Consider the following 14,632-nt stretch of genomic DNA (forward strand, 5'->3'; position numbering starts at 1 on the left):
ACAGTCAGGACATATGTATCCCCTTGATGGACACCATGACCTGTAAAGAGTTCTTGACAAAAAAAAAATCAAGCCTTCCTACCTAACAGCAGTTTGCAAGAAATACAATACTATACCACAGAGACAGAAGCAGGAAAGTCAAGGCTGAGAAACCCTAAAGGACAAATAACCCAGTTTCTTTAACAAATTACAAGGGAAAAAATTATAGAGAGGAACCTATGGATTAAAAGTGAATTAAGAGACACTTCAACTAATTGCAATGTGTGGGCTTAATTTTCATCTTAATTTGAGCAAGCTGAAAAAATTGGGGAAATGTGAACACTGACCAGATATTTGATATTAGGAAATTATTGAAATGTTTTAGATAATAATGGTTTTGTGGATGTGTGTATATACCCTCTGTTTTAGCAATTGCTTTCTGAAATATTTACAAATGAAATAATGTGTCTGGAGCCTGGGATTTGTATTAAAATAATGGTGGAGGGACCTCCCTGGTGATCCAATGGCTAAGACTGTGCGCTCCCAATGCAGGGAGCCCAGGTTCAGTGCCTGGTCAGGGAACTGGATCCCACGTGCCACAACTAAGAGTTCACATGCCTCAAGTAAAGATCCTGCGTGCCTCAAGTAAAGATCCCGCGTGCCGCAACTAAGACCCGGCGCAGCCAAATGAATACATAAATAAATGAGTATTTTTTTTAAATAAATAAAATAAAATAATGGTGGAGCTATAAAAGGAACATTGGAGAGTGAGAAATTGGCCATGAGAGGTGGTTGTTGAAGCTGTGTGATGAATACATAGGGTTTTATAGTTCGATTCTTACCACTTTGGTTAAGTATGAAATTTTCTATGATGATAAGTTATTTTTTTTAGATCACGGTTCATCATAGCTGTCTCCGAGTTCCTGAGCTAGGTTATAGGTTCAAGCATCAGGAGGGATGGACAGGTTAGGAATATTGAATCTTTGATTCTTTCATGTGCATCCGTCCTAGGTGGGAAACAGAGTAACCAAAACTGGTTCTAGGCAGACAGGGTGGAACAGCGCTGTCCCTGGTCTAGCCAGAGGCAACCCATGAGAATCAGACATGCCCCGGAAACAGCTTCGTCTCCCCAGGTCATGCCTTAGAATTTGAGAAGCCATCTGCTAAGTTTATATTGCAATTCCTGGCTCCAGACTTGTATTCTGGGCTTTATTTCCTGAAACAACTGGATCTTCCACATTATAGACTCCTCCACATGTCTTCAAGTCCTGTGGTTGCCAAACCTACCTACACACCAGAATCTCCTTGTTAAAAACTTCTCATTTCTATCTGCCACCTACTTTTCAGATTCGAGGAAGCATGTAGGACTCTGTATTTTTACCAGACAACCTGGGTGATTCTTCCAGAGCCAGCCCAGTGCTGGTCTGTAAACCGGCATTTGGGATCCACTCATTAGTCCACCCTACCTGAATCTCTTGTGATGAGAGGAAAGCGAGATTACAAGGACTTGTGCCTTTTCCTTCCTCAATGTCAGGTGTCAGTACTGCAGAATCAAGGCCGAGAGATGATGCTGGTGACTAGTGGAGCTGTAGCCTTTGGCAAGCAGCGCTTGCGCCATGAGATCCTTCTGTCTCAGAGCGTGCGGCAGGCCCTACACTCGGGGCAGAACCAGCTGAAGGAGATGGTAAGTGCGGCTTCCCCACCCCCTGTAACAGGGTCCTCAGGCCTCCTTCCCTCGCCCCAGCCACACCTTGTCTGTTGGCATGTTACAGGCAATTCCAGTCTTAGAAGCCCGAGCCTGTGCAGCCGCCGGACAGAGTGGGCTGATGGCCTTGTATGAAGCCATGTTTACCCAGTACAGCATCTGCGCTGCCCAGGTGAGAGGCTGACCTCCACAAGGGGGGTGTGGGACCTGTGAGGGTGATTCCCGTGGAGCACGGTGATATGAGCAGGGCTCTGGAGCCAGACTGCCAGGATGCAGTCTCAGCTTCACCACTTGCTAGTTGGGAGATCTGGAGAAAGTTTTTAAGTCTAAACTTTTTGTGCCTCAGTTTCCTCATCTGAAAAATGAGGATGTCAGGCTTCCCTGGTGGCGCAGTGGTTGAGAATCTGCCTGCCAGTGCAGGGGACACGGGTTCGAGCTCTGGTTTGGGAAGATCCCACATGCCACGGAGCAACTAGGCCCGTGAGCCACAACTACTGAGCCTGCGCGTCTGGAGCCTGTGCTCTGCAACAAGAGAGGCCGCGATAGTGAGAGGCCCGCACACCGCGATGAAGAATGGCCCCCGCTTGCCACAACTAGAGAAAGCCCTCACACAGAAACGAAGACCCAACACAGCCATAAATAAATAAATAAATAAATAAATAAATAAATAAATAAATAAACAAACAAACTCCAATCTCTAAAAAAAAATGAGGATGTCATCAGTGCCTATTGCAAAGAGTCTTTGGAAGGGCTCAGTGAGAAAATATATGAAAAGCATTTAATATGTCTGGTACACAGTACTTTCTCAGTAAGTGTTAGCTCTTGTTGTTATACAAATGACTCTTAGGACTACTACAAGTACTGATACTTCTGAAGATAGAAAGGTTAGATATCTTTATTTCATTGGCTTCTTTGACTTCAGCTAGCTTGTTTCTCTTTGCACCTGGTTGCCTTATATAATAGATATCTACTAAATGTTGAAGGGAAATGCTAGTGGTTGGTTTTTGTTTTTAATTTAATTAGTTTTTTTTTTTTTTGGCTGTGTTGGGTCTTCGTTGCGGTGTGCGGGCTTCTCATTGAGGTGGCTTCCCTTGTTGCGGAGCATGGGCTCTAGGCGCGCGGGCTTCAGTAGTTGTAGCTCGCGGGCCCTAGAGCACAGGCTCAGCTCAGTAGTGGCGCACGGGCTTAGTTGCTCTGCGGCATGTGGGGTCTTCCTGGACCAGGGCTCGAACCTGTGTCCCCTGCATTGGCAGGTGGATTCTTAACTGCTGCGCCACCAGGGAAGTCCCTCTCCATCATTTTTAAGTTGTTATCCACAGTAACGTTCTGGTATTATACCAGAGTGTCCTTGAGTAAGGGAGCTGAAACAGAAAGGTATGGACTTGGACACTTTTGCTTGTGGCTGGGACCCCACTCTCTGTAATCTTAGATTTTTTATTTCGGTTACATAAGTGCAATGGAAATCTCAATTTTTGTCTCCTTTTATTATCAGCTCTTTTTTCCTCCATAGTGCAATGACAGTTTTAGTCTTTAATTTTTTTTAAAGTGCATGGAGCCAGGTGAGGAAACTTAGATCCAGGAAGTATGCTTTTGTTTTGTTTTTTCCCAGGTATGATACTTCTTGAGGTTTTTTGTTCGTTTGTTTGTTTTAGTGAAAGTATCATTAAAAATACTGTACATCAGCCATTATTTTTATTAATATTGATGTAAAAAAGCTCTGTGCCCTCCAGTTTCCAGCAAGCCTTCATCCAGGGGCCCCTTCACTCCCACACCTTTGCCTTCCCCATGATCTGATCTGTAAGAAATCTTTACCCTTTGCACCTTATCCTGTGGTTCCTTGTTTTCTTTAGTAATCTTGTTTTGAAGACCATTATCGGGGGCTTTTGAAAATCTCCCATAAGTTGTTTGTCAGATTAAAGACTTGAACAAGGACAACAGCTATTTTTAATTCATAGAAATGAAACTTATGTGCATCCTAACAGATTGCCCTTCTCCAAGCACATACTTTTCTCTCTGGTCTCTTGTCTCCCTTGTCTTGTTTGTTAAACTGTCAGAGCCACAAGTGTTTTCACTGGACCTTTATACCTCCTGCTTGCCTCTCCTACACACACGTGTTTACTTTTATTGTTTGACCTTCCACCACCAGAACCAGGATCTATATATTCACCTTTGTCCCAGGCCTTTTTCCTACAGGGCTAAACTTTCTGAAAAGACATTCATGATCTAACCCATTCCATCTTCCCCAACTCATCAACATTTTTATTCTCCATCCCAACAGCTAGTACAGGGCCTGGCATTTCAGAGGTACTCAATAACTTGTTTATCAAATGAGTAAGTTATTTCCCTTGGTGATGTTATCATTTTGTCTTCTTCGCTCACATTTTCCATATCATTAAGGCTGCTGTCATCTTCTCAGTTACCATAGCCAGACCCTAGTTCAGGGCTTAACCGTTCCCACTTGGACTGTTTCAGTATCTTCCAAGAATTATTGGCCATCTGCCTCCAGCCTTTTCCTACTTCAGCGCTGCCCTACGTCGCAAGAACCCTCTTCCATGAACACTGCAGGGACTTCATTGAAACATTTGTTCCTGAGCTTCGGAGTTTGTTACCATTTTGTTTCTCGCTGTCGCCCCCCCTTCATCTTTCTCTCCTGCTTGTATGCATCCCGCCCCCTGAACGAAGTTATGTCGGCCCTGCTTTCAGTTTGTGACTAAAGACTCACCTCCGTAAACCTCTCAGACTCATCCCACTTGACCGTGTCTTTGCTGACTCCGGCAGTGGTCGGCCACAGAGCAGAAACAGGGACAACATGGCCCTATTCCATGTGGTTTAATACATTTTCCAGGCAGAGTAACCATTCATTCACTCACTCACCACGTGTTTCAGCACCTACTGTGTATGGCCAGACTTTGGATCAGATGCTGGGATACAAAGATATTTTAGAAATTTATGGCAGTCGTTACTCCCTCCAGTATCCCTCTGAAGTAGATACATTCATTTTCTTAATTTTGTAAATGGACGAGATTTCATAGCTCTCTGAGGATTAAAGTACTTTTGCAAGAAGTCTTAAGCATCCTAAAATAAATCTTCCAGGTGATTCTAACTTTTTTCCAATCTCCAAAAGAATTGGATGAGTCTCCAAAGACTCATCCAATGTGTGTGTTCCATTCTGAACTGTACAGGCTCCAAGAAACCTAAAGTTTAACTCCTCTACTCTTAGCATCCTTTGGATGCTGTTCCTCGGAAGTTCATCATTTCCCTGTCTCCTGCGTTTTCAATCTCTTTAACCCTTTTATTTATTTTTTTTAACATCTTTTTTGGAGTATAATTGCTTTACAATGGTGTGTTAGTTTCTGCTTTATAACAAAGTGAATCAGCTATACATATATATACATCCCCATAGATTTTGGTGACCAATTTGGATTTCCACGATGAGCAGAAGCGCCGGAACCTCAATGGGACACTTCATGAGCTCCTCCGGATGAACATCGTCCCCATTGTCAACACAAACGATGCTGTTGTGCCCCCAGCGGAGCCCAATAGTGATCTCCAGGGGGTAAATGTGGGTAAAGTATTACCGAGGGTTGACCATGCTGTAGACACTAATGCCATGCTATGCTGCATGTACTAACACCGGACGTTGGGCATAAACAAGATGGAGACATGGGGAGAGAAGCTGGCATCCTGGAGCAGTGTCTGCATAAGCTCTTCTGAAGACAGGGGCTTTCGTTCAACTGGGTGAGGCGCAATAGTGATTTAAGGTGGTGCTGTGAGCATGGCTTGTGTATGTCAGTGGATAGAAGCGTGCATACTTGCAAAGGGGGTTGCCAGTAGGCACGGTGTTTTGCAAACTGAAAGGCTTGTAAGAGCTGTCATGCACATACTCAGGGTTGTTCATTTTTCCTGCCAGAGCCTAGCTGAGTACTTCCATGAACTTCTTTTTGAACTGCAAAGCTCACGACTTTTTACCTGCATTTTAGGTTATTAGTGTTAAAGATAACGATAGCCTGGCTGCCCGTCTGGCTGTGGAAATGAAGACTGACCTCTTAATTGTTCTTTCAGATGTAGAAGGTAAAAAGTAATGCCTTTTCTTTTTGTCCAGTCTTTGTTTTAAATACCGTATGTGTGAGCACATGAGTTCCCCTCTTTGTTTGAATGCTTCTGAGCTTTTTAACTATGGACCATTATTTTCTGAGCCATATGGTCCAAAAACGGTTTTATGATTCAAAAGAAGGTGGGGGTGGTCTGGGAAATGAAGTTTGAATACTGAAATGTTGTTATTTCCAGGCACTTTGATTTTGTTTTTTATAACTGCTTTATGGAGATACAATTCACATAGCATGTAATTCACCTATTTAAAATTTATATTTCAGTGATTTTTAGTATATTCATACAGTTGTTCAACCCTCACCACAATTTAGAACGTTTTGTATCACCCCATCAAGAAACCCATACCCATTAGCAATCATTCCTCACTTCCCCTGAAACTCTCCAGCCCATGGCAACCTCTAATCTACCTTCTGTCTCTGTTGATTTGCTTGTTCTAGACATTTTATATAAATGTGATCATACAGTATGTGATCCTTTGTGATTGGCTTTTTTCACTTAATGTTTTCAAGGTTTATTGATATTATAGCACATATTAGTACTTCATTTATTTTTATTGCCAAATAATATTCCACTATATAGATATACTATGTTTTATTTACCTACTCATCAGCTGATAGACCTTTAAGCTATTGTGACTAATGCTTCTGTGAACATTTGTGCACAAGTATTGGTGTGAAGATGCTTTTTATTTTACTTAGGAGTAGAATTGCTGGGTCATATGTTTAGCCTTTTGAAGAAATACCAGCCTGGATTCCAAAGTAACTGCACCATTCTACATTTTCCCAGCAGTGTATGAGGGTTCTAGTTTCTCCACATCCTCACCAACACTTCCCTCTTGGTATCTGCCTTTTTGATTATAGCCATCCTAATGGGTGTGAAGTGATACCTCATTGGGGTCTTGATCACTTTTAGTTTTTAATGTAAATCACAAGACACATTATTTTAAATTGGAGCCACTGCAGAAAATCCAGGCTGTATGGCCACTGTGTTCTTCTGTGTTACTCTTTTCCTCTCTGCTTTCCACTACTTCGTGGAGGGGCCCCTCTTGGCTCCAACTTGGCTCTCCATTCACTCTTCTCACTTTCTTAAGCTGTTCCTGTTTTACATTTTGACCCATAGATATGGTAGATGTGTCTAAAATAGGCCAAACCTACAGGATCCCAAAAGTCCCCCATTACATTCCCAGGAAGTCAGAAAAACCTATTTAGTTCCCTACCCACACCCATGGCAGGACGTGTTCCCCAGTTTACGCTTCAGCAGCATAAGTGAAGGGCAGGGGGCTGCCTGGTGGAGGCAGGGGCAGGTACCAGTGCTGTGATCTGTCTTCTGCGCACGTGGAGGGTCAGAGATATCATACTTACGGATCAGTATCTTTACCTGTATGCAGTCTTGGTACCGTGTTTATTCACTATAAATTTGAAGTCTCAGTATAGGAACAACTAAGCTGGGGTAAGAGTAAGCCACTCTGGAGAACAAGGCATTTTGGTTAGTCACAAGATTTTTTTTCAGCTTCTGATGTGTAATACTGTGCTAGGTGCTTTATAAATGTCAATTTATTCACCCTTGTAGCAACCCTGCAAAGTAGGTAGGTTAGCCTATTATTCAGATGAAGAAATTAAAAATTGAGTTCACATTAGTTAAATGGTTTATTCAAAGTCACATAGCTAGTACTTGGCAGAGGCTGGTTTCGAATCTAAATCTTTTCAGTTTAAAAATATACACTCTTCTCTCCTGTACTGCCTAGCAAGGCAAAGGATATGAGTTTGAGAGATCAATATATAAAATCCAACTTGAACTAGACTCTAGTAAACCTTAGTTTTAATGCAGCCTCAAACACCAAAACTGGTCATTGGCAGGCTTGTGCTTTTAACTCTGATTAGTTATCCACTGAATATTGAATTTTAGAACAATATCCGAATTTTAAATATGCTTTTGCTGGGTTTGTGAGCTTCTATAAGGAAGAAGAGGAGGAGGCAGAATATCAGAATGCTAGGAACTCCTAGGCGTCTCTGGGGGTTTGCCTTAGAACTGTCAGGTACTACTCATGATCTCACAGCATAGTGCCTTCTGAGAAGAACCCAGCAGAAGACCCTGGGAACTGTGGGGTGCTGGGTTGAGGCGGAGAGGGGTTGTGAGAGGTTATTTCTCTCTCCCTGTAATTGCTGCTCGTGGTTTGCAGTACTTTGTTGTGCACTGGACACTGATGTCCTCACTGCTCTGATTCACTTACTCTCCTAGAGAGGATGCACATGTCACCGTTGTGTTAAAGATTTGGAATAGGGCTTCCCTGGTGGCGCAGTGGTTAAGAATCCGCCTGCCAATGCAGGGGACACGGGTTCGAGCCCTGGCCTGGGAAGATCCCACATGCCACAGAGCAGCTAAGCCCGTGTGCCACAACTACTGAGCCCACGTGCCACAACTACTGAAGCCTGCGCGCCTAGAGCCCGTGCTCCGCAACAAGAGAAGGCACGACAGTGAGAAGCCCGTGCACTGCAACGAAGAGTAGCCCCCGTTCACTGCAACTAGAGAAACCTCGTGCACAGCGACGAAGACCCAACACAGCCAAAAATTAATTAATTAATTAATTAATTAATTATTTTTTAAAAAGATTTGGAACGGTGGAGCACAGGGGTATATTTTAGCACAGGAAAAGCAGTAACTCAAAAACCAAAAGCATCACTGCCCAAAATGTCCTTCAGCCAGTTCCTGACCACTAGCAGTTCCTCCCTGTCTGTGTCCCCCTCAGACCTTGACATGACTCCATTTTCTCAGGCCCTCTTTTCCCCTCCTAAGGCTCAGACACATTCTTTTTCGAAGTGAAATTGTGAGGATTTTTAATCTCGGACGGTATGCATGTAACATTTTGTGTACCTCTTATTTTATGTCACGCTACTCAGTTATAAAGAGGACATAGGCTTTGTGGTGACATATCCAGACTGAAAGCCAAGAGTCATGTGCTCTTCTGCTGACTCAGCCTAACCTTCAGAAAAGCTTACCCATAGTGTGGGGAGTATAATGTGACTGTTTCAAAGGGTAATGTGAGAGTTAATGAGGACCTGTTTCATATGTCATGCCCTTGGAAAGAGTCACATTAAACAGTATACAGCTGCTGCACTGTTTGTGCAAAAGCCACTCATCTTTTTCAGTTGCATCCTTAAGGTTCAGCATCATAGTAGAAATGGCAAAGGTGAGGATAGCTTCCCTGTAGACTGTGGGCAGGGCCAGTAAATTCTGTGCCAGGGATATGGCCGTGCTCTGATGCTGACAAACATTCATTTATCAGGCAAAGTTATAAAAGTATGTAAGGTGCGTCCTCCCGGAGCTGGTTTTCAGTGTGGGTAGGCTCTACGAAACCTTGACCTCTTTTCTTGTTCGAGCTGGTGGAATAGCAGAATTTATCTGGATGAGTCGAGTACAGAGTAGTTACAGTTGGCAGGTCCCTGTGGAGGTCTGTCTTGGGGGATGCTCACTTCTGCTAAACAGCATTACTGACTCTTGTCCACTTTTTAGGCCTCTTTGACAGCCCCCCAGGGTCCGATGATGCAAAGCTCATTGATATATTTTATCCCGGTGATCAGCAGTCCGTGACATTCGGAACCAAGTCCAGAGTGGGAATGGGTGGCATGGAAGCCAAGGTAAGAATCTGGTGCCTTTATTGCCTGTAACAATTTAGAAACCAAACTGTATTTTATCCTTCTTACTTTTGTAATTGAGGGCTGATGCACATACACACTTAAAGATACACATATCTAAATACAGGTTTAATGCACATTGTGTACCTATATGTAGTCATGTCTTTCTATGTACTTTTATTAATATATTAAGTGTGTGTTCATATTATAACCTCCTCAAGGGCAGGGTCTATATTTTTTCATAATTCATAAATCCTCTAAGTGTTAATATTAGAGCTCAAATATTCCTTGATGAAACCTTTAAAAAATTCTTCTCTCCCATTAATTGTTCTAAGAAGTTATACCCTTTAGGTACAGAATCACACGTAGCAATGGCAGAGATGAGGACAAGAACCGCAGGTACAAAAGCTCAGAGTACTCATGATCAGATTCCCGTCAAGCAGCAAACTGGACACTGCAAGCTGGCACAATAAGTCAAATGTAGAAGTTATGCGTCCCAGTACTAGAGAGTCTTAGAGAACACGCTGAGCACAAGGGGCAGATTGGTTCATCTTTAGACAACACATGCCAGGGTTGGGTTGGGAAGAGTGCATGGGCTGAGCGTGTCTTGAGAGCTTCTGAGCTGTGCAGAACCTTCCTACAGATAATTAAATTGCTCAATATCACATTGTATTTTCTATGTTTTTGCATGTTTAAAGTGCAGGGGCCTAGACCCTACAAAGGTCTGAATCTCATCCATGGATCTAACTTCTCCCATTAGGTGAAAGCAGCCCTCTGGGCTCTGCAAGGTGGTACTTCTGTGGTCATTGCCAATGGGACCCACCCGAAGGTGTCCGGGCATGTCATCACAGACATCGTGGAGGGAAAGAAAGTTGGCACCTTCTTTTCTGAAGTAAAGCCTGCAGGTAAGTAGTTCTTCATAGAATCCCATGGTCTGTGGATGACTGCTAGTAACTTCATGGCCTTGATGGGGCTGAAGACTGAGCTCTCCCTCTGGGAGGAGAGCTTACAAAATTCATGTGCTAACATTATGAAATATGGTATAGTTTCGAACACTGCTTGCAAAATTGGATTCTACTTTGTTTTTGTAGAATTTATCTAACCTGCCTAACTAGGCCTCCTGTTCTCACTAAAATCACTAAGTTAAAGAATATAAGCATCCATTTTCTCAAGAAACATTTGCTAGGCCCATGCTGGATACCAGATACTAATGAACACTAGAGATACAAAGATGCATAAGAAATAGTATGTGCTTTCTCAGGTGTTCACAAAGATAGCACTGCCATATAATCTACATTCAGAAATGCAAACACATTAGAAAATGTAAGCCAAAGTGGAATTGAGAAGAACTCTAGAAGACATAAATCATATTGTCTGCACCAAAAGTACAGACAGGTTCTTGTGTTTCTGCCTGAGTTAATCTGGTATGCTCTTCTGCCAGTTTATTGGTCAGAGTGATCTCTGGGTGTGAAACAAGCATGCCGAGACCATAAGCGTGTGCTCTGTGCCTGCAAGGAGCCCATGCACGTGTGGGATAGTGAGGGGGCAGTGAGCTGACCGTGAGCTGGTGTTTGCAAATGTTCTTGCAGGCCCTACCGTGGAGCAGCAGGGAGAAATGGCTCGATCAGGAGGAAGGTTGTTGGCCACTTTGGAACCTGAGCAGGTAATAACCCTAGCTGATAGTTTTGTTAGTTTTCAGAGTGAGTCATAACTGTGAGGTTTAGTGCACAGTCAAGCTTGCTGTTTCCCCCTTTATTCCTCGAGTCCCGTAGAGTTAGATCTGAGTTAGAACTCTGATTCAGATTTCTTCTGCCTTTTTTCTTTTTCTAAATTTCATTTTCCCTTTTGTCTTCTATAGGCTGAAGCCTAAGGTAGCTTTGCATCACTATGATGTTTTGATCAAAAGTATCATGAAAATCATGAGACCAGAGAGGCTCCCAAATCCTGCCACATACTGGGCAGGGAAATGTAGGAAAGCAACTTTTCCCACCTCATCCAAATCACCAAGATTACCTAGAAGATGGAAGTCCCAGAGCCTGCTCCGTATCATAGCCCTGCCCTGTCCACAGTGACTCAGTCAGTTGAAGTAGCAGACACGATGAAATGTGAGAAGGTCAGGTGGAAGCAGGGTGCTGGCTTCCCAAGGGTTGTGGTGTTAAGGCTGGATTTGAAAGTGATGTATATAGGTTTCTTCTGGGGAGTACTTTGGCCTGAGAAGGGAGAAGAAAATTTAAAATAACTACAAGTAGGAAAAGGAAAGCCCAGGAGAACCCTAGCTTCTCTCTCTATTAAATCACTTCTTTTACTCCTTTAGTAATCACTACTCTGATTTGCCATGTTTCCTCATCTAGGTGGGTAAGGATTGGGGTCTCCTCCAGCATCCAGGACTGGGTTTTTCCCCTTTGACTGAATTCATTTTTAATAAATAATTGTAGAAAAAGAAGAACTAGATGCAAAAACTTACCTGGGAAATCAGCTTTACAGCTGGTGCTATTAAATAGGTGAGATGTGTGTGTCATGCTGATTCAGAGTGCTGGCACCTGTCTCATGGACAAACTGAATAATTCATCACGCCCTCTCCCCCACCACAAGGCTGTGGTTTGCTAATCATCATGATCAAGAGTGGTAAAAGAGGAAGAAAAGTGAGAAGAAATGGGGAGGTTAGTAGTGAGAGAGGAAGGAAAAATGAGGGGAGCAGTGGTGGGAAACGAATGAGTGAACTAAGGAGGTTTCAGTCGTTGATGACTGGGATTTAGGAGCAAGGCCTGGCACACTGAGAAGAGTAGGTTTAAAAGTGTGGTGTGCGTTCTTTATGGGGTAACATGTTTGCTTATTTGTTTCAGTGTTTTACCTTTTTTCCTAGAGAGCAGAGATTATCCATCATCTGGCTGATCTGTTGACGGACCAGCGAGATGAGATCCTGTTAGCCAACAAAAAAGACTTGGAGGAGGCAGAAGGTAAAGACCAGGCAACTTAGTTATAGAGAGATTTATTTTGGGTTTTATTCTTTGTTTTACTAATAATTCTTATATTATAGTCTGCCTAAAGTCAAGAAGGCTATGGAAGAAATTACATACTGTATACATCATTTTTATTGAGGGTTGGTGGCTGGTGTTCGTTGGGAGTTTTCAAAGTACACGTACTACCTCCACCCCTTTTCTCAGGTGTTCCATACAACGCCTACCCACCCCCCACCCACTGAGGGGCTTTTTCCTTCCATTCCCCACAGTCACAAGCCATGGCTACCGTGGCAATTTCAAGACAAAAAAGAAAAAGATTGAGGACCTCACTATTTTAGACACTAAGCTAATAGCAGCTAACATTTACTGAGGCCTTTCTGTGTTTCTGGGCATTATGCTAAGGGATTAACAGGCAGGATCTGATTTTCTCTTTAGAACATGGTACCTATAAGGTAGCTACTATTTATTATCCCTATTTTACAGAGGAGAAAACTAAAGCGGAGAGAAGTTGTTACATGCCTAAAACCATACAGCCAGTGGCAGATCTGGGAACGAAACCCAGATGGACAGTGCATATAAAATAGTTGTGGAAATAGTTTGTGCAGCCTGTGTTGAAAGATAGCTTATCTCCTAGTTCCTCAACCAGCCTGTAGTCTGCCATCCAGAAATGCCCTTGAGGTGCTAATGGTAGCGTAAGTGAGATGGCTGAACTCGCATTGAAGACAGCTAAATATGTGGAGTCAGGTAGGCCCTCGTCTTTCTCTCCTTTTCTTAATTCTCTGTCTTTTCCACCCTAAAATAATGGGGGTTGATTTTACGGGATTTTTAATTTCCTTTTCTTGTGAATAAATGTGCCTCAAATTGAACATCCAAATTAGTGGTGTTCCCTTTAAAGAAACCTTGCAGGGCTCATCAACATTATTTTCATTCCTTAAAACGTTTTTGAGCCATGACTTTGGAACTTTCTTTAGACTTTACATCTGGTCTTTTGAATTTTTGCAGTATTGGAAAGCCATAAAAAATTTAAATAAATGGAAGAAATCTTTATTGACATCTTATCCAATTCTTTAAGTTAAAAGAATTAAGACCCACAGAGGTTAAAGCTGCTGCTCAAGGTCACCCACCTAGTTGTTGGTAGAACTCTGACTTCTGATCCCAGTTATCTCTCTCTGGAAATCCGCAAGGACACACATGGCTTAAGAACAAAGTCTCAGGTATACACGAGCATGGTAATCACCTTTGAGTCCGTGAGCCCATTTCAGGAAATTTATCCCTAAGAAAAGATTGCAAGAGGAAAAAATAGCTCTGTATATAAAGTTTCTTAGAGCAGGATTATTTATACCATTGAAAACTGGAAACAACCTGAGTGTCTAATAACATAGGTACAGTCATGTAAATTGAAGTGTATCAACTCAATAGAATATTTAGTAGTAATTAAAATAATTTTGGCAACATGGAAAATGTACGTGCATTATGAGGTGAAAAACTAGAGTATAATATTTAATATGCACTACAATTAAAACGATTTTTACTGCATGGGGAGAAGTGAAGAAAATTAATTAAATTGATGTAATTGGTTGATAAAATTATGGTTTCATTTTTTTTCTTAATATAAGGTTGGCTCCTCCCCTCCAAAGTAGAAGTCTTTTTATAATTTTGTCTTGGTGGTTGTGACTATAAAAAAGAAGGGGAAATTTTTCATAATATCATTCAACATTAACCGTAGTAATGATTTGTGATACGTGATTGCAAATGGTTTTCCTGAGTATGTGTGTCTTTGTGTGTGTGGAGAGAGAGATAATCACACTGTGCATGCTGTTATATGCAAATTTAAAGAAAATTCTCTATATGAACTTACCATAATTCTATTTAAGTTTTTATTTCAAAAGAAAACATCCTTATTACTTCTGCTTATAAAAATAATTCACTCATTATAAAAAATTAAAATAACGCAGAAAGATAGGCAGAGATCATCACTGTTCTTGATGCTTTCCGACATCTCTCTGCACATGAATATGCAATGTGTGATAACTAGGGTGATGTCATACATGCTGTTTTATAGTTTGCCTTTTTCACAAACTACATCCTGGACAGCTTTCCATATCAGTAAATATAGATATTTATTTATAGTAACTGCATTGTAGCCCATTGGCTGAATCTATAGGTAGAATCCAGTTTCCCACTATAATAAAAATGCTGTGATAAGTATCCTCACTACATGCAGGTTTGCTGATGCAAATGATAAA

The 14,632-nt window shown here is 42.0% G+C and overlaps 1 protein-coding gene across 2 annotated transcripts in view; it reads left to right on the forward strand.

The window, feature by feature from the left end:
- Positions 1–14,632, forward strand: part of ALDH18A1 (aldehyde dehydrogenase 18 family member A1) — a 48,083-nt gene that overhangs the window by 18,582 nt on the left and 14,869 nt on the right. The window contains exons 4-11 of one of the 2 annotated variants that reach the window (XM_059899915.1): positions 1,514–1,663; positions 1,752–1,856; positions 5,088–5,240; positions 5,665–5,755; positions 9,305–9,429; positions 10,187–10,331; positions 11,016–11,089; positions 12,290–12,383. In XM_059899915.1, coding sequence (XP_059755898.1) covers positions 1,514–1,663; positions 1,752–1,856; positions 5,088–5,240; positions 5,665–5,755; positions 9,305–9,429; positions 10,187–10,331; positions 11,016–11,089; positions 12,290–12,383 — 937 coding nt within the window. Of the gene's footprint in view, positions 1–1,513; positions 1,664–1,751; positions 1,857–5,087; positions 5,247–5,664; positions 5,756–9,304; positions 9,430–10,186; positions 10,332–11,015; positions 11,090–12,289; positions 12,384–14,632 lie in introns of both variants that reach the window. The other variant, XM_059899914.1, reaches the window with a different exon arrangement.

This window comes from Balaenoptera ricei, chromosome 16 (assembly GCF_028023285.1).
Source record: "Balaenoptera ricei isolate mBalRic1 chromosome 16, mBalRic1.hap2, whole genome shotgun sequence".
Classification (NCBI taxonomy): domain Eukaryota; kingdom Metazoa; phylum Chordata; class Mammalia; order Artiodactyla; family Balaenopteridae; genus Balaenoptera; species Balaenoptera ricei.